A 21,034-nucleotide genomic window follows, 5' to 3' on the forward strand; every position below is an offset into this window, starting at 1 on the left:
TTCGCCTTTACCTACTTAAGTCATTGTATCCACATTATTGGTGATTATTTAATCAAAACTCTCATTGTGTAAATATTTTGTGAAAGCACCAATAGTCAACCCTACAATATCGCCGCAGTATCGACATTGATGTATTTGGTCAATAATATTGATTTAATATTCATAATTATATTTGATTTATTTTTCCGCCTAGCGCTAATTAAGTGCCTCAATACCAAAAAAAAACAATACCCATCAAGTCCCTTTAAATGGTCGATGGTCGAGCGGATCGCCAATCTGAACAAGCCTAGTGGAAAATATATGTTTACCGCGCGTCTGTGCTTGGAAATCATGACCATTGATCTCAGCAGAGGCTCTACAACGCTTCACATGTTGCTCTGAAAGTTTCAGTTTGCCCTGAGAGAACAGGACACCTCGCTCTGTTTATTCCATCTCTGCGGGTGGTCGGTTTTTTTTCATTCCAGAAATAACCGGTAGGAGGGTGCCCCCCGGTGTATGTTCTGTACACACGCCACTTTACACGACATCAAAGAGGGCAACTGAATCGCACACCCACCCCCTCCGCCCTCACACACACTACCACCACCTGCTCTGCACCTCCGTCACTGTCTCACTGAAACATCTATCGCCACACAAAACTTGTGCTGCTTTATCTGAAGGGAGATTAACCCTTTTTTTACCTCATGTTAGGCATGGACACATCCCTGAACTTTGTAGGAAATTTGTCTCTATATACAATAGTCGTGTTATGACAGTGATCCACAAAAGCAATAGTGTAATAGTAAAACTACATTTGTGACATTTTTAATGACAAAATCCAAACACAAACATTCTACGATTTCTACACCCTGATAGCACATCAGACTTTTTTTTTTTTTTTTCTTCTTCTTCCTGGACTTTGTTAAAAACATTTAAAAGACCATCATCAGCAAACAGATACATAAACTGTACTCAGTGTTTTTTGTATGATTGTATCAAAAAACGGTGTAATATGTGAAGTAACTTAATGGGTAAGTGGAGTTGTTTTTATTGCCTTTTCTACTGTTTGTACTTTGCAGACTAAAACCAGAACAGAAAGAGAGCACGAGGACTTCACAATAAATAGGAAAATACATTTTGCCTGGCAAAATACCGTACGCACTTCTACGCTCCGTTCGAATATTTTACTGTACACCCGTGATGGCTGCTACAATTGAATTAGGTGATTATTAAAAAAAAAAAAAAAAACACATTAACCGATCGTTAAACCGGCTCTATCCCAACACTAAAAGATGAGCGATTCTTTAAATTTTCTTTTTTTCACTCTCAACATGGGTCCTCTGCAGTCTGACATCCGACTCCTTTTTAACCTGAGAGGAAGGTTAAGTCATCAAAGGCCCACCACGTACCCCCCCCTCCCCGCCACACACACATTTGGCACCAGTCTCCTAGCAACAACATCCTTCTCCTTTTCCTTTCCGTTGGCCTGTGCGCGATGCTTCGCTCCCGGATCTTCTTCGAAACCTCTTCCACTTTGATGTGAGATTTAATCATGTTGTATGTCAAGGGGTTAGGTGACGTTTTTTCCTGAACACTAATAAAATGTTAAATGTCTGTAAACGTTTGCGGGATCCTGCTGTGCTTCTTTACCATTCAAGCCAAAGAGTGTACTGATTGTGTCGTTTGTGTTCTGTGTGTGTGTGTGTGTGTGTGTGTGTGTGTGTGTGTGTGTGTGTGTCTATGCCTGTAAGCATGTATGTGTGCTTGTCTTTAACACAAAGAAAATCTGCATACTGTGGACGGCAGCGAGGCGGAAAAGTAAGACCTAGGCCTCTTCCACCTCGGGGCGCCTTGTCCATCAGCACCCACCAGAAAGTCAAGAACCACTCAATGTTGGCAAGTCCAAAAAACAACAAAAGGCTTCAGCGTCGAAGTCCCTTCCTCTCTCGTTTCACATAGAGAGATGTCAGTGTTTTTCTTCTTCTTCTTCTTTTTATTTTTTTTTAAAAGTGCTCCTTGAGGGGAGGGGTTGCAGGGTAGGGCGGCCTGTGGTCCAATCAGGACAATCCATTCCTGGGGGATTCCTCAGGCTGGGCGCTATAAAGACAAGATGGCAGCAAGGACTATGAGGGCGAAGCTGAGCAGCAGGACGGAAGTCTGGCGCCGACCGACAGAGTTCACATCCCTTCTCGCCGGCTCTGGCGACTCGTGACCGATGCCGTCTGAAGGGAAAGAGATGAAAAATGATCATTGATGGTTAGCTTATGCTTACCATACACTAGAAAACTCAAAAAAAAAAAACTTTAAAAAGACTAAAGTCTGATCCCATATCACATCTAAAGACTATCTGTCATAATATGTAAAGACTGGGAATCTTGCAGGGTGACAATTTGCAAGGCTACAACAAGATTGTGTTTTGAAATACGTAACCAAGCTAGCTAGCTACTGCATGCGTTAGCTGGTAACTTTAAGAGAAAGTTTGCAGATTTTCTGTTCTGCCGTCCATGCAGATGAATGGCGGCAGTACCCGGAGGTCCGTGTTTACCCGCCTGTAAAACTTTGTGGGATGACGCGCTTCAAAAGGGTTGAAAATCTAAAACTTTCCGTCTTTAGCTTTTAGCTTAGCACGGCGCCATAGCAAACATAAACAACACTGGCTCTAGCCTGTTTGCTGCTTCCTGTTTGGTGCAGGAGGAAGCGCACCCATTGGTTGTTGACAACGTTCCCTTGATTTGACTTTTCACTAGCAAGACTTAACAATAATATCAAACATATTTGATTTTGTCGGAACTTCAAGATGGGAAAAAGAGTGACTCTGACTTCTTATTACGATTTTTATGACCACCTTGCACCAAACTACTGAGACGACGGGAGCGTGCGCCAACTCCAGGACTCATGATTTCATTCTGATACTGAAAAATGTGTCTGCGACAGTGGAATTGTTTGGTGTAAGGTCGACTTTAGCTTAGCAAAAAGGCTTGAAACACTTTTTTTTTATTAACAGCCTGCCATGCATCGGCAGATTATACATTTGTCCCAGAAATTCTTAAGAGTATTTAGCTGAGTTATTGTCTGCGTTTAGAAATGACTGTTCTAATACAGTTCAAAGTTCATGACTACGTGATTATTCTAAGAGTATACAGTGTGTGCTCTATACTAAATGTCACGTCAATTCAATGAAATCATGACGTACAAAATGAATGAAAATTCTCAAGGAAATAAAAAGAAAAGATTATCATCAGCAGACGTAACACACAATAAATATTATGTACTGCATATTCCTACCAACCTCTGGGTTCTAGAGAATTGTGATTGTTGTCCTCGAAATCGACCCCTTCCTGCACGGTCCCAGAGTTTTTCACACAATTGTCTTTGAAAAACAAAGAGGAGAGAGGATATGCGAAGATTAGAGCAGTCAAAACGTCACGAGTCCACAGCCTGATCACAACAGAATGGCAAACTGGGCATTGTAGACACAACAATCAGTGACTCACTCTGAGGCCTGACGAAGACTTTGAGTCGAAGGCAGCTTCTTCTTCCCTTCTCGTCAGTGATGGAGGCTGTGGAGACATCAGGCAGGAGTTGAGAACAAAACACTTCAGACACAGTACCCAGCACTTTCATTTCAAAATACCTTCCTTGATCTAATCTAGGGTTGTGTGGTTATGGTTTAAAAGGGCAGTTGTCGTATTTTGCTCAATAATGAGATCATGATGATTCATAGTTTGGTTTTTAATTTGACGAAAATGCCTTCACTTCCATATTGCACTGAACGTACAACATAAAGGGGAATAGCTTTAATGTACAAGCCTTTGAATCAAAGTAGGGACACAAATCAAAAGTGTTGCAAGCTTCGCCATGTGTTTATTGCCGCAGTTGATATTGCGATCATGCAGCCCTGCTGCAAACCCACTCGGTATTCTCCATTCTCATTCGCTTCAAACTTCACCTGAGACCTCTTCACTCTGGAAAAAAACTACCTTCATTCATAACCATCAGCTAACTAGTAGAAATGACCAATCTGACAAGGTCCATTGTTTCTCCATCAGAGGCATTCCGCACTTATCTCTGCTTTAAATACAGTCTGAAGAGATTTATCGCCCCTCTCATCCTGATATGAAAGTCTGCTGCTCCATATTTTATCATATGAAACAACTCAATGTCACCCTCATATTTCCAAGTCTAATTTGGCCACTGGCAGTCATTTCTGCAGATGAGTGGCATGCTGTTATGCTCACCTACAAAATCTCATTTCCTCTGTGTTACTGGTTGTGAAAGGCGAAGATTAAAACCTTCCTTTCGTAGGGGTTGCTGTGATTGTTTTGTAGAGCTAACAAAACTAATTCGTTTTCAAGTAGTGCAGGGGACCGAGTCGCTAATAGAGCGCTGATGGTGTCTACAGCTGTGACGGAGTGACTTCAACTTCTGTCTGCACTTTTGTCAAGAACATTTTTAGGTTTTGTCTGACCTTAATTATCCCACTATTAATTTTTCTCTTTTTCATTTTTTTTTAGACTTTTCCTCACAGGACTCGATACTGTGACCTCACTCATTTCCTGCTGCCAGCCGAGTCTCTCAAACTGCTCTTAATCTGACCACACACACACACACACACAACCTGGAGTGTGTTAGAATATCTGTCACCGTGTGTTGAGTATGTACGTGCTCGTTATTCGGGGAATAACGTATCACGTGTGTATTGTGATAACAATTTCAAAAATGGATTCTTTTCCCCAGAATCGATATTTCACCTAACTATTTTCTGGTTGTATGGTACTGTCAATGGCGACTACATCATATCCCTTTCCAGCAAAAGAGAGCGAAAGCAGAAAATGCAGAAAATACATGTGATGTACTTCTTGAAAGTGAAATGAATAAAGTGAAATAAATGCCAGACTGACATGTGATGTGCATTCTTCTTAGAAAATGTCTCATGGTATATTGTCTCTAGAAGTGTATTATTCAACTTTTGTTTCTGTTAAAGAAGGAAAAGGAAATCTCAACACTCAATACTATCGAATCGCAATGAATGAAAATCGCAATATAAATCAAATCGGCACCCATGTATCATGAAAGAATCAAATCGGGACAAAGCCCATTGTCCCACAAGTTGGGGTTGCATCTGTATACATGATGTCCATATAGTTTGTCCTCAGACAGTCCTCCGACCTTCCACCCAGACGCTCGGCGTGATGGATTCTAGCCGTGCGGTGAATTCCTGATAAAAGTAAAACCATGTCAGTGTTTCCACTGTCGCAGATGACTCTGGCTCTTATTTCAAAAAGGCACTTTATCAGATGCCGTGCGGCTGCGAGAGGAGATAAAAATCCATCTTTAAAAACGTCACCATGAGAGGAATATTGGAAGTGAAGCAGCAGAGGGAGGAAATAAACCAGAGAGAACGGGTGTCAATCACGCCGCTTCTGTCTGTGTCAGCGGGTATCGAGTAACTTACCTCACACCCCGACGGTGGCTGGAACTCACTCACTGTCTCCCTTTCTGTCTCGGAACTCCACTGGCCCAAAGCCTGTCTTTGTCTTTGTCTTTCTCTACATCTCTCAAGCTCCTTCTGTTTCCTTGGCTTTTCTCTTTGACTGCTATAAAAATAAAAAAAAAGTCTACTTCTGCACTCTCGCACGAACATCTTGAGGGACGGATGTATCAAGACACATTAGAGGGCAAAAGAAAGCTCTGATCCAGGACGTTTTATTAAGCTTGTGAAAATATTGGGATTAGGGCTTCAAAGAACTAATTATTTTAGGTATCAAAAAAATCTCTTGATTACTTCTCGATAAAAGGATTGTTCGTTTAGACTATAAAATGTCACAAAGTAGTGAAAAATGTCAATCACAAGTTCTCAAAGTGGGAGGTGACGTCTTCAAATTGCATATTTTATCCCGATCAATGGCCCATAGGCCAACAAATGTCATTTAAAATGATATAAAAGAGAGAAAAAGCAGCACATTCTCACATTTTAAAAGGAATTTGGGCTTGGTACATGAGTAGATGGTTAACAATAATAATGTTCTGGATCAGTTAATCATTTCAGCACTAATACAGATATAGATATGTTTTCTTTTGATGACCATTTCTATTAGCCTGCAGCCATAACAGCCAGGGAAATGTTTTACCACAGTCACTAAATCAGTGAGCAAGATATATTAAACTGCAAGTAGCCATAGCAACCATACATATGTCTCCCACTGCATTGCAATTAACTCGCAGCTGAAACAGACTGACTGCATATGTGAGATGGCAACACATTGATATTCGCAGTCACCAGGTGCCGCGACAAACAATCTGTTGTCATTATTTCTATGAAGAACTTCTTGCTCCTAATGTCCAAACACAAGCTGAGTATACCCAAACCGCGTTGAGACGCAGTTATCTCTGGAACTATGGTGAAAGGTCAGTGCCGTGTATAAACCCTGCTATTAGAGCTGGGCGATATGAAGAAAAAAATAATAATGAATAAAATCACGATATTTTTGAACTAATACATCTATGTTGATATTGCAGCGATATTGTAGGGTTGACTATTGGTGCTTTTGCAAAATGTTTACACAATGAGAGTTTTGATAATTAATCACCAATGACTAAGTGGATAAGGGCATATTATGAAACACCTCCAACAGTCTGGTAAGTTCAGAAAGTGACATCACTTTACTGTAATCCAGCCTTTGAAACCAGGAAAAGACAACACTTGTGTCATATCACGATATTACTTTATCCAAAATGTAAGACGATATCTAGCCTCATACGTCAATGCCAATATAATGTTGATATATTGCCCAGCCCTACCTGCTATGAAAGTTACAATTGACGAAAACTAAATCGTAGGTTGTCTAAAGTGCAGATTCCAGACTTTCTATTAGGTGCAACAGGCAAATCTGCTGGCCAATCAGCAGTGGACATCCACAGAAATTTAGAAGAACTAGCCTGCATTACATAAATTAGCAGTAACCGTAGCTGCAGTTGTTTTTTAGACGGCAAAGAGGCCAAATTTAAAGTATAAAACCACTGAACTTTCAATACAACAGAACCGCTCTTGTTTCCCTTCGGTAAGCCTCCATGGTACAAGCAGGATAATGCACCCTGGGGTGTCATGTACTGTATAGGGCTGGGTACCAAACTTTGATACTTTTAGGGAAAGTGAAATAATTGCCACCATAGTATCGGATATCCAAAGATGACTCCTCATTCAATACCAAATTTCAATACCTAAGGATACCTAATTATAGAGTGTGGTCTAGACCTACTCTATCTGTAAAGTGTCTCGAGATAACTTATGTTATGATTTGATACTATAAATAAAATTGAATTGAATTGAATTGAAGGAGTAAATCTCATCAGTGTCACTGAGCCAATAAGAACGCAGCATGCTGGTTCCCAAGATCTAATAATGCTGGTGATTGGCTGTCTAACGTTACAAGTTGTGGAGGCACGCAGGAAAAACACTACATTACGCACAGAGACAGGGCTCGCATGTGTGTGTTGTTGTATTTTGAGTAGTCTATAGCCACGACGTTCCACTTCAGGGATTGGTCCGGTACCTTCTGCTTTCTTTGCGTTAGAATTGAGGACTATGGTTAACTGCTCCTCAGATCTCTGCAGGGTAAATCCAGACAGCTAGCTAGACTATCTGTCCGATCTGAGTTTTCTCTTGCACGACTAAAGCTGCTATTTTACTGCGGCACCGTGGCTCTGTCCGGCGCTTAGTGCAGCCCACGACAATTGTGATTGGTTTAAAGAAATACCAATAATACCAGAGCACGTTTTTGTCCCATCCCGGGAATGCCGTGTGGACTAGCCAGAACCTCCTCCGCAGCGCTGTGGAGGAAGGTCTGGCAAAGCGAGACTATATTTCGAGAGGCTTGACTACAGTGTGTGTCACCTAGAGAAGGTGAAAAATGTATAAAAACGATTTGTACTGTAATGTGTAATGGTGTCATTTTGTCTTTTTGATGAAATGGATTCGATGAAATTGGTATGAAAAAAAGTATCATTCAAGAACGGCAATTGAATTCACGGTATTGGTACAGATACCGGTATCGAAAAATCTTTGAACAGTCAGCCAACCCTTGTCATGTCTCGTCATCATGCATTATCTCGTCTTACAGTATCTTGTTAGTGCTTTGATCTGGTTTTTAATGTGGAGTGTCAGTAGCACATGTTCTGTTGTGTTTTAGTCCTCTTACGTCTCCTATAGATCTGCGGAAGATCCTTCATCCTCCACAATGTTGTCTTGTCCGTTAATAAAATGTCACAGTTTCAGCCGTGCACACTGCAGAATCCTATCTTCCCTCATTCTCTGTTTCTCACCCTCGTTCTTAATCTTTCTTTGACATCGTGTCACCCTGTCTTTCTCTCATCTCCCTTTCTCACGCGCTTCCTCTCCCCACACGACGAATTACCCGACTGTCTCTCTCCTCTTTCTCTCTCGTCTGCCACCGAGGTCAGAGTCTGGCTTTTCTATCCTCGAAACAAACAGCCTGCCCCACCAAAAAAAAAACCCCCCCCCCCCCCCAACAAACACAACCACACCCCCCCCCACAAAACACCCCCCCCCCCCCAACCCCAAACCCGGTGTTAGAGATGGGTCACCCGGCCGCCACCTCACCATGACAGCAGTGAACCTGTCAGTCACATGTTCAGACACATGTTACACGTTTAGTCATGTTCCGCGGGACTTGCCATCGTCGCTGTCGCGCGTTCGGGGACCGCCAACACACATCACAGATCTAAACCAAACAGGTCGGGGCCAGGATTTGGCAGTGGTGGAAGAAGTATTCAGATCCTTTACTTACTTAAGAAAAAGTACTAATACAACACTGTAAACATACTCTGGTGCAAGTAAAAGTCCTGCATTGAAAATGTTACTTATATAAAAGTATGTAAGAATTATCAGGAAAAAGTACTCAAAAGCATTACAAGTAAAAGTACTCTATGCAGAAAAATCCGAACATTTTAGGAACTGAAAACGATCCAAACAGTTCTGTCAATCAACTGAGTGATCATCTCAGCTGTACTTGTAGGCTGTTATATTGTGTAGTTTCATTTATATTACAACATTGTATTTTATAAACTACATATATTTTGAAACGTAACTAGCAACCAAAGCTGTCACATTAATGTGTGTAAGTGGAGTAATGAGTATAATATTTTTTTCTGAAATGTAGTGGAGTAGAAGTAGAAAGTGGCATGAAATGAAAAGCAAAGTACAAGTACCTTTTAATTTGAACTTAAGTACAGTACTGGAGTAGATGTACTTAGTTACATTCCACCACTGGGATTTGCTGTGACTGTGAGTTGAATTAGACAGATCCTGATTTAAATAGTGTGAGATCAGATGTTTTTCTTGTGATGAGCGGTCTATCTTGGGGAACAAAGCCTTTTTGTCTTTGCATCAGCCGCAAGAAGCGAAAGGGAAGCTGTCGGGGCACTGTGCTGGAGGGGTTCATGTCATTACCGATGTAGATCTGCACTGGCTGTACGGAGCAGGGCCCAGGCGTTTGAAGCACAAGGGCTTTACAGGGAGACAGTCATCTCTCTCACACAGGGAGAGCCAGACTCTCAACTGTCTCCTCTGAAAATTGGATTTCTATCCCCTGAGATTAGGATCAGGCTTTTCCCCGCTCCACCGAGGCTCTATTAGAAAAACATGCCGCCCTCTGAGGCCACGAGAAAGCTCGGTGACCTTTGACCCTTCCAGGACCAGCCGCAATACTGATCCCACACCAGGGCGGCTTCCCTCCGGGTGTTTGTCTTGTCTGCCAGACGGGCAGGCCCTTAGCCAACTGCAGGTGTCATCTATTTGACGTGGCCCCGCCCTCTCTTCCTCTCCCTGCCTGAGGGCGAACGATGATCACCACACAGGAGGAGGACAAAGGAGTGTCTGTCTTCACTCAGACAAGCAGACATGACCCCTTCAATGTGTCATTTACATGCCCACTGAACAGATTCTGAAACCCTATTGTATGTATAACACTGGTATTAACTATCAGGTATTGTTGAGCTTTTGTTAGCGCAAGTCAACATGGGATATGACACCAGCAGCTGATAAAACATAGTTTACTGTAATGCAACATTAACAATGCTGCTGGGTGAAAAAAAAAATAAAGTATCCATAATACCTTTTTATGTGTGATGGCAATACTTCTCAGTGATGCCATTATAAGCTTCAAAGCTCCAAGAAAGACGCATTAAGAAAGTCTGAGTGAAGTAATGACGACACACTGTAAGCATTCAAATAAAATAAAGAAAGCAAATACTTTTTTTTTTTTTTGCAGAGACAATGTTAGGCTTGCATGGACATAAAACTCAAGCAGTACAGATAAGGAGCAACTAAATGTTCTTTAAAAAGTCAAAGGGATGTGGATGTGGACATAAAAGATTTCTCCGGGTACAAAAAATTTAATCACCAAGCCTAAAATTGTGTTTACGCAGCGCTAACAGCAAGCTAAAGTTAAGGATTACACTGTTTAAGTGAAACATTCGAAACTTAAAGCTGCACTCGACAATATTTATATATTAACAATGAATCAAATTGCTGTGTGTAAAGGTGTCACTCTGAATAGGGATCCTATAAGATTTATCACTTAGCCTTCTGTGCAGTTCCCCTCAGCTCTACGGAGCATGTTAGCCTCTTTTAGCTAATGGCTTTGCTGTTTTTATTAACCCACAACTTTACTTTTTTGGTTCACTCACATTAAACTTGTTTTCAGCTGCAGGAAACCGCTGTTTCTAGTGAACAAAACGTTGTCTGTCGTTTAGTGTTGGGCAGATAGTGTACACTGGGTTTATCAGAGTTAGCAACTAGCTAACGTGACTAGTGTAGCAGCATTTAGCAGCTAAAGAGCCAGATATTTCCCTCTGGAGACTGAAACACAGCTAAAATAAGAGTGACTATTTAACTTTAACATTTTTCAGGTGGCTAAAATCACAACTAACTCTAATTTAGCTCCATGTCTGTTGGATGTGTAACTTCTTTGCTAACATTTTAAAAGCTAATTACATGTCAATGCTGTGTTTTTAGCTTGTTCTTCTTACCCCCCAAGGGACCAAAAAAAGTAGTCAAACATGCTTTAAATCACTGAACAATGAAGCGTTCTGACTTTGCTACTGATTCTGACTAGTGTCTCTCCACGGCAAGAGCAGCTGAGGCTCATGGGTATTGTAGTAGTTAGAGCCATTCATCATACCAAACCGACAGAAAAAAATTATTTCTCAAAACATTAAATTGAAGTATTTATACAATTGATGGCCACAACATAAATCTATAGTATTACGTATAGTATTACAATATTCAGTTGAACCAAGTGTTTCTATGTGGAGGAACACAGAGGTTTCTATTAAAAGAAAACAATTAAATTCCGGAAACAGCTCTTCTTTTCTACACAACTCTAAACAATGTGAGGACAAATATGATTATTATGTGAAATGTTCTGACTGTAAAACCTTGAGATTTTCCCAAAGGTGTCTCTTTCTTATGTTACTTTATCCCGTGCTCAGATCACGTGTTCTCAGAGGGGAAAAAAGGTGTCTTTGGCGAACAAGAATCTGATGAATGAGTCATGAATCTGAGTCAGCGAGAGATGGCCCATATGGCCTCAAACTGCTCAAAGCCATATGGGCTGTCTCTGTGCCTTTCTCTCTCTGGACGATCAATCAAAATCAAAGTCCACAAGAACATCGTCCTCACTTAGTTTCACATCAACCAGAGCCAACTTAACAAATAAAGCAGAATTAGGCAATCTGTGATTTTTCTTATCGACATCCAAGGAATTGCAACAGCATCAACAATTCCCTGGCACGGCTAGAAGCAGACCACAATTCCCCTAAACAATACAGTCACATTTATGCAACGGAGTCGAGAAAACTGGCCAATGGACAGAAAATCCAACAGAAACATCAAGTCCAGGGTAATCCATCACAGCACAAAATACTACAACAAAAATTGGATCTGGTTTAACTTGCACGAGGACGGAAGTGTTGAAAGACATGAGGAGAACAAATTCTCCAGTGACTATTATTTTATCATCAACCTTACTAAATTATATAAAAAAAATCTTCCTTATGATTTTAAACTCCACTGAGCTTCATTGCAAACCCACAATACTTATTTTCAGCTTAGCTGAGTTTGCAAAGTTTCCAAAGATATGTGTCAAGATGGAAATCATTGGTCCAAAGTGTTGACTCAGTGACCAGCTAACAGATACAACATCCTTATTTCCATTTCAACCCAAATCAACATCCTCTGAGATAGAGCCGATGAGCCAAACTGTGTATTTCTTTGAATTAATTTAGAGTTATAGGCAGCTTTCCAAAATACCGACTCTGGGTCTAGAAGCAAGGCTGAAAAGTTGTACCAAAAACCAGACAACTTTCTCCATACTTTCCCTCTCCTCTCACCAGTCTCTTTGGATTTGATATCTATATTTTGTACTGTGTTGTAATGCCAATATTTGGTTTCCTTTCTCTGACTCTTGCACTTCTTACTATAAAGTTCCTCTGACCTGTCTCAGCTAAATACCAAAAATCTACCGTGGAGAGCAGTGTATCTCTTTAAGTCATCTTCTGCCCCTGCAGGGCACTGACTTCACTTATGAAAACATGACTTCCCAGCTGTTTGTTTTCCCCCAGTTTTCTCACAAAGAAGTGAAAGCTGAGCTCAGCCAGTCAGCAACAAAAGACATTTCAAACGAGACCTCGAAAGCGGAGATATTTTGCTCCCTCTGGCTTGTATTTTGGCTTGGCCCTCATTCCAAGGACTTGCAAAGCAGAACGCCAACATTGCTGCTGTTTTTGTTTTTGCAAGATGACAAGGAAATGGATCTTCTGATATAACTCCCAGTTAGAGCTGGGCAGCATTGTAAATCTCTCTTTGCTAGTGCTGATACCTGAGTTTCAGAACTGATATCAAATCAATACTTTTTGGGCAATTTACAATTTACTTTGAGAAATATGAACTTTTTTCCATTGACAGAAGAACCCAAAGTTGTCAAATATATAATAAATGTCTTCTTGCAGCTGTCACAAGAAAAGGGTGTAAAATTGGCACCATTTTGATTCAAGTCAGTAATGATCTAATCAAACAACAAGTAAAACATGTTTCAAATTAACGACATTTCTCAAATTCACGATCTTCAAGTTACCCGATTTGTTCATGGATCTTTAAACAAAACACAACCTCCTCCTTTTTGCAATTTGTTTACCCCTAACAATCAATATCCCAATTTTCCCACTCAAAAAGCTGCCCAGCTTTGCCCCCTTCAAATGGGAATCACCAATATCCCAATTTAGCATTTACAGAGGTTCTAAGATATGGAAATTGCTTCCCTCCCAGCCTACAGAAACTTTTCTCCTTATCGTTCAAAAAAATCTGTGAAAAATATTTTACTGTATCTATAATCTTCATATTATTTCCTCATTTGATTGTTCCTTTCGTCTGTCTCTTTTTCATAGACTATGTGTCATGGTTGCGAATTTCTGTTATAGTTTTTCCTGTTTTATTGTGTTCATTTATTCCCCGTTTCCTTGTTTACTGTGTCTTGTGTTCTCTGTTGCGTTTTACCCTGTTTTCATCCTTGTGTATGTTTTATGTTTCAGTTTCCTGTTTTATTTTGTAGTCTGTTTTCTCCCATGTTCCTGCCTTGTGTTTTCCCGCCTTTGCGATTGTCCGCCCCACACTGATGTGTTACACCTGTTCCTGAGCCCTCGTGTCACCTGTCCTTTGTTTCACCCTCATTACCTTGTGTATTTAGTCTTAGTATTGTCTTTGTCTGTTGTCAGATCATTGTATTGTGTGTGTGTGTGTATGTCTAACCCGGTTGTCTCGGTGTTCCAGTTATTTTGATTCCTGGTCTTTCGGCTTCCTCAACATTTTTTGGTAATATTTTTGCCTGCTTACTTCAGGACTCTTTTTGTTGTAACCCTTTTTATTCATTAAATCTTTGAACTGAACACTGCCTCATTGTCTCTGCATTTTTAGGTCCGCCATTTCTCTAAATCCTGACACTATCTTTTATGCTACCTATTGTTAAATTATTCTAGGAAACCCAACTTGCCAAGCCCCCCTTTTCTGGGTCTTTTTTCCCTAATGTATCTTATATGTATCATTGTTGTTGTTGTTTTTGAGATGTGCTAAATAAATAAATTCTAAATACTAAAAATCTTTCAGTAAATGGCAGTTTTGGATACGAAATGTGTCTGTAAATTTTTGTCCGTATCAAAAGTACAATCACTTCTATAAATATAGGTAACAGGGTAGGTAAGCGCATACTCACAGATATAATAATACTCTCTGCCAGGGCGAAACTCAAAGCCTAAAGAGAAGGGAGTAAAGAGCTGGAACTTCTCGGAGAACTTCAGCGGTCCGTTGGGCGACAGAGGCCTGTTGCACTCCCAGCGTTTGAAGCCCTTGGCGGTGTGGTCGCAGGAGCTATAGCCGTCGTAGTTCACCATGTAGAGGATGTAGCGCTCGGCCCGCTCGTCAGACACCGGGCCGACGTAGTGCGGGCAGTAGACGTCAAGGTAGTCGTTGATGCAGACGTCGATGTGGTAATCACCCCGGTAAAACCTGGAGGAAAGAGAGAGAAAAGGGTGACACGTGAATATGTTGTGCAGAAAAACATCAAATCTGCGTGAAAATACCGAAATGTTTTGGAGTTAAAGTGTCAAATCTTCATAATCTGTATTTCAGTCAATTCCAGTCTTTTTACATGACTGTGACCAATTTGGGCATTTTAATTAAATAATCTGCCTCTTGCACTTCTACTTCTGGGGTTTAGCCAATTCTAGTCTATATCCACGACGTTCCACTTCAGGGATTGCTACGATGCCGCCGGAAATTCCGCCGGATGTCGTTTCTTTACGGCCGGATGTCCAATCTGAGTTTTCTGTTGCACAACTAAAACAACTTCTTAACGTACACGTTCCACCAAAACAAGTTCCTTCCCGAGGCTATTTTGCAGAGGGAACAGGGCTCCGTGTCGCACCTAGCGCCACCAATGCAGATTGTGATTGATTTAAAGAAATGCCAATAATTCCAGAGCATGCATGAAATAGCCAGACTCTCCTCCGCACCTTTTTTAACCTTTTATCTTTCTCAGAGTCTTAGGTCAAGTCATCAGGGAATCTCAAGTCAAGTCTAGAGTCCTTATTATGGTCACTTAAAGGTAACCTATGTAGTTTTTGATCACTAGTAGCACTAAGGAGCAACATGTTTGCGTGTGGGCATATGGGTGATGCAATACATATACCTGCCAATGGTTTTACACTATTCCACTGATTGACATGCCATGGAACGCAGCAGTGTGTTAGCAAATAGCAGGCAATGAGAAGACTTCTAGCAAAGACAACATTGCCTTTGCAAATATTCTGAGAAAAGAAATGCATTTGCATTTGTAAGACCTAAAGGAGACACACAGTGTGTTTGGTAGGGATGTAACAATACACTCAACTCACGATGCACGATTTTAAGTTCACGATGGGATTGGGACCATTTGTTTTTTTAACAGAATGAGCTGCAGACAAATGACATGAAAGATGTTCCTTTATTTCTATGAACTGTGCAAAACTACCCCTTATCAATTGTATTTTGTCTCAAATAACAAAAATGAAAGATAACACATTTTAAAACAAATCCCACATCAAAATAACTAAATGAATAGAAAAAAATATGAACTAAAGAAATAGAAGACGTGGTGAAGTGAAATTAAATAATAAAGCCAATGCCCGTAATTTTTCCATCTTAAACAGTTCGATCAATTTGTAACTAGGGATGTTTGGCTGAGTAACACTGAAAGTAAACAGGGCACCATACAGCTCTGAAAGGCAGATTCATAAAATCATGTTTGCGTTTCCACACAGAAGCTTGTGAGCACCTATGCTTATATGACCAAATGTAATTGTTCATAATCCATAGTGAGGGCACTTTTCTGTATGTCAGCAATATTAATAACACGACGAATCTATTATTGGTGAGCCGATGGTTCCGCATTTATGTATGCAAGGATAATCCCCACAATAACATCATGCGATCTCTGATCTTGACCTTTTTAATGATTTATTTACCCAAGGAAAATATGCTGAGCATGCATGCTCTCTCTGCTGAAGCCTGCTTTTTTTGTTTTGTACACATCGAACATTGAGATCCCCTGAAGCAGGGCTTTGCTCAAGGGTACATCGATAGCAGCTGTCTTAATTGGGAGGATAGTTACACGTTGGTTTGGTTTGTCTCTCGCCTTGATGCGTTCTCCAAAGAGTTATGAGTGCTCCAACGCCTGATGACAACAGCTGATACTTTACGTTATCTTAGGCTGTTTTCACACCTAAGCAGTTTGGTCCGTTTTAACTGAAGCCTTGAGCGTTTCGTCGGCTAGTCCGGTTCGTTTGGGGCGGTGTGAAAGCTCATTCGAACTCCGGTGCCGACCAAAAAAACCAAACTCTGTTTGGCTTGAAAACGGGCATCCCGGTTCGCTTCCAAGTGATCTAGAGTAGGGGTCTTCAACGTTTTTTTAAGCCAAGGAACCCTTAACTGAAAGAGAGATGGAACAGGGACTCCCTACTACATTGTAAAATTGTATTAAAATTGTAAAAAATTAAGTTGCATATTAAACTTGACCTACAATAACGTGTGGGCGGCCTAAAGCCTTTATACATGCCATTTTTGCACAGAATACTAAGCTAGAAAAAGAAGAATTGTTGGCATGATTTTAGAAATAGTGTTTTAATGTTAAACATATACATATGGCACAATGAATCCTTAAGATGAACTGTATCTGTGGATGGCTACCTTAGTGAATATATATTTTTTTTAAACGTACATTAATTTGGTGGACCAATTAATGTAATTAATGTAGCTCTGAGAACCCCCTAGGGGTCCTGTTGAAGATCTCTGCTCTAGAGTTCAGGCGAGAACGCGATCCGATCCAAATACAGGAAGTGAACCAACAAACAATTTCAGCAATTTCACACTCAATTTACAGACTTCTTTATGATTTAAGTGACAAACAACTTTCAGATCCATAACCTATAATGACCATGAATCGCTCCTCGAGTGTGCGACATCACATCATCATCTCTCTCTCTCGTCAGGGAATTCCTCTCCTTCACTCGCTGTCTTTTCAGCTGCTCACATTGTTTGCCTTCTTCTAAAATATTAGAAACACTGAGACAAAACCATAAAACGCTCTTCTCTCTGGGAAGCGCTACAGAACACTGAAAACTCAGGCTAACAGAGTCAAACACCGCTTTTTTTCCCCACAGCTATCAGAACTCTGAATGGACAAAAACTCACAAGTTGAATGTTTTTGAACCAGTATGCAATGTTCTTAATGTGCAATTTCTCAATACCGTTTTTCATTTATCTATTCATCTATTTATTCATTTATTATCGTCTGGAATGTATGAATGATAATGTTTTATTTTTGTGTCAGTTTTGAATGATACGACAATTAAGGCATTTTATTCAAAACCCAAGACGCAAATTTTGTGTTGCCCCATTATTTCTGAGACCAGAAGGTGTCAGAGAGTTTCACTCGGATATTCTAGCCAATAATAACGTAAAAAATTTCCATGTGACATTTCTTAACAATTTTTGGTGTGTTTTGACAAAGTGCAGTCTCAACGCAAACCGAACCAAATAAAAACTGCAACAATGTTGCAACATTACCCCCAAATCTACTGAGCTTTAGGAGTGAAAGTGCCCTCAGTGAAACCACAGCTGAAGAAAAAGTGCCCGTATGCGCTGGATAACTGAGGCCCGGACTGTGACAGACACATCCAGGCTACGGTTCTGGTTTTGTTTACAGGATCTCATCACGTCAGTCTCAATCATCCCGAGTCTCTTGTGAGACTCCACCGATCCCCCTGCAACACAACCTCCCTTGGAGAAACTCTCTTACGACACACGCTAGTCAGTCCTAAGCCATATATCTATGTTGGTGCTTGGCAGTGATGACTTATGCTGGTGCTGAAATTGAAGTCCCCTAGCGTTACAGGGCTAATCCCCTGGTTAGCATGTGCCTTTAGCAGCTTTAGGAGGATCCCTCTGTAGAATGAGATTTTCATTAGCCCAATGTGACAGCTTGATGGAGAAGCCCCTTGTGGGAAAACTCAGAGTCTGGGAAAATGAGGCCTGTTTTCAATCCTCGCCGTTAAAGAGCCCCGAGATTTTCTCTCGCCTGGTGTTTACTGTAAACCGAGTGGACAGGAGAAGGGCGGGAAAAAAAAGTTGCAGCGGCGCGATATGCCAGGTATTCATTCCTGAGCAGTGTGATTGGAAACACATATTCCCATCGGCGCCGTATAATGTTGCATTTCTGAGGCTTTTAGCGGAGACAGATTAGGCTCGGGACGGGCCGGCTGCTTGGGTCTCCATAGCTGCTAATGGCCCGCGGTTCAGTATCACTGACATACTGCGGATGTCTTCAATACTCCAGCTCTGTTCATTGACACAGTGAGGGCCGTCAGGGGAGACAGGCCAGAGACCGTGTTGGAGCATGCAGCAGGCTGATGATCCGATACGGGGGGAATTCGCCAGAGCACGTTTCACCGAGCCACTCTGGCCACGGATCAGATGTTACCCATAGGCTTCCTGTCTCCCAAAGAATTCATGTCAAAATACTACTGTTGGATTATACGGCATTGAATAGGGCCAAAATACATTTGGGCTCTGCTGTTTATTATGAACCATCCAGACCTCTCAGGTCGTCGTGGACTGGTCTGCTTTCGGTCCCCATGCAGAGTCAGAACTAACCACATATCTGGACCACACTGCCAGAAAACTGCAGGTCTGCTAAAACTCTGTTCTTTTAAATCAAGGCTGAAGACTTTTCTGTTTGACGTTGCCACTTTTAAAGTAATTGTTCATTTCTTAAAGTGCGTTCCATTTGTACTCGGAAGTCGGATTTTCCGAGGTCAAAGTCGGAAACGCGCCCCATGACCTCGAATTTCTGAGCTTGGAACTCGGACAACCACAGAGTTCCCCACAAGCTAAAAATCCAACATGGCTGCTCCGTCGTGAAAGGTGTAACATATAGTTAAAAGCACTTCTGTCTTACTTGTGTCTCACTAAATCAGTCGTACACACAGTCCTGTCCATCTTCTATCTGTGGACATGTTGCTACGCTGTTTGTATGCACACAAAAAAAACTAGTTATAAAGTGGCATTGCTAACAATGGCTAACCTGGCTAGAGCTAATGAAAACAATGATAATCTGACGCATTCAATTCGGGTGTGACGTCATTCCCAGCGTCGGCTTCCGAGTTCTGAGGTAAATGGAACACACTATTACACTACACTGTTACTTTTATTCTTGTATTTCATAGCTGTCTTATTGTATTTTAACTGTTTGGAACTGCTCTTTAATGTTTTACGAAAAGCACTTTGAATTGGCTTGTTGCTGAAACGTGCTGTACACATAAAGCTACCTTGCATAGCTTTGCATACTCCTGCTCCTTGCCGATGGAATGGGAGTACCAATCAGCTGATCGGAGGCCAGGTGAGGCAGGCAGGGAGGGATCCAGACGCAGCTGTTGCCGCTGACACGTAGTGTACATGTTTTTTTTCGAGAGGCATGGGTAGCATAAAGGGAGGTGTGTGCTCGCCGAGGCCTGCTGGGGGTATCATGTTGCAGTTACACAGATTGTAAATGTGCTGCAGGATTAGTGGGCGTCCTACTGGGTTTGCATTGGCCACAAATGAGCGGATGCGTGTGTTGGGGTCTTAAGCAGTGGTGGAAGAAGTACTCAGGTCCTTTACTTAAGTAAAAGCACTAATCCCACACTGTAAAATACTCTGTTACAAATAAAAGTCCTTACATACTGTAAGTAAAAGTATGTATCATTGGGAAAATGTACTTCAAGTATTAAAAGTAAAAGTACTCAATGCAGAAAAGTCCTCACATTTAAGAAACTGGAAACGTTCCAAACAGTTCTGTGTTTAATGGTCTAATCATTTCAGCTGGACTTATAGACCGTTACATTTTTGGGTAGTTTAATTTATAATAAAACATTGTATTGTATAAGCTACATGTGTTTGGTGGGCAAAAATCTTAATCTGTAAAGTAACTAGTAAATAATGCTTTCAGATTAATGTAGTGGAGTAAAAATATAATATAATAGTACAATATTTCTCTCTGAGATGTAGTGGAGTAGAAGTAGAAAGTGGCATGAAAAGAAAAGACTGAAGTACAAATTTGAGGTACTTGTACTTGAAGTACAGTCCTTGAGTACAGGGGCGTCGGACTGGGGGGGGAAAGGGGACTGAGTACCCAGGGCCCTCATGTGAGGAGGGCCCAAAAAGATGCTAGAATGAATGGCTGTGGATGCGGGGAGGGGCCCATAGAAAATGCCTTTCTACAGGGCCCAGAATGTTGTGCCACGCCCCTGCTTGAGTAAATGTACTAAGTTACAGTCCACCACTCTTTTTCTCTCTCTGAATATAGTTTGGCCAAACGTGGAACCAAAGCCCTTGTTTTCTCACGCAGTTTTTTCCCCCCTTTAGCACCAGCTGAGCGCTTCGGCTCCAGGCAGGCACAGCACGGCCTCCTTCAGCTTCTAGTTTCAGAGCCGCTTGCTGATATTATGACTACCAGGGGTCAATCGGCTCTATGGTATCATGTCCTCAGCCAGAAGCACTGTGGGGTAGCCTGCTTTGTCCTCCCCTGTCTTTGCTAAGCCTTGAATGTTAGCTCTAACCTCGGGAGTGTCAGCGGCTGTCAATCAAACCTGACCCAGGAGGAACGGATACGATTTGTCAGGATTAAGAAGAGTCTGTAAGTAAAGCCTTTCTGTGAGAGAGAGGTGGGAAACAAAGTTTGCGAAGGTGATGATAATGCGGATATTTGTCTTCAGATACATCCCGATAGTGTCCAGAGTGTGGACAGCGATCCTGGCATGGACACGTATCTATAATCAGTCTCCAGTGACCACTCCTGATTGGATTTCACTTCTGCACTCAATAGTAAAAAACATTCTATGGTTCAGAGCAGAAAAAATCTAAACAGTCGGCGGCCTCAAGCGTCGGCTTTGGAAAACACTGATCGACATT

The 21,034-nt window shown here is 41.4% G+C and overlaps 1 protein-coding gene across 1 annotated transcript in view; it reads right to left on the reverse strand.

Annotated features, from left to right (window-relative positions):
* Positions 1-380: 380 nt before the first annotated feature.
* LOC120545930 (ephrin-A5b-like) overlaps positions 381-21,034 on the reverse strand; it is a 103,764-nt gene continuing 83,110 nt past the window's right edge. Inside the window, exons 2-5 of the mRNA XM_039780614.1 lie at positions 14,265-14,557; positions 3,474-3,539; positions 3,269-3,349; positions 381-2,201 (exon numbers count right to left, since the gene is read on the reverse strand). Of these exons, the coding sequence (XP_039636548.1) occupies positions 2,077-2,201; positions 3,269-3,349; positions 3,474-3,539; positions 14,265-14,557 (565 nt within the window). The 3' untranslated portion in view covers positions 381-2,076. The remainder of the gene's footprint in view (positions 2,202-3,268; positions 3,350-3,473; positions 3,540-14,264; positions 14,558-21,034) is intronic.

This window comes from Perca fluviatilis, chromosome 17, assembly GCF_010015445.1.
Source record: "Perca fluviatilis chromosome 17, GENO_Pfluv_1.0, whole genome shotgun sequence".
In the NCBI taxonomy this organism is placed as follows: Eukaryota; Metazoa; Chordata; class Actinopteri; order Perciformes; family Percidae; genus Perca; species Perca fluviatilis.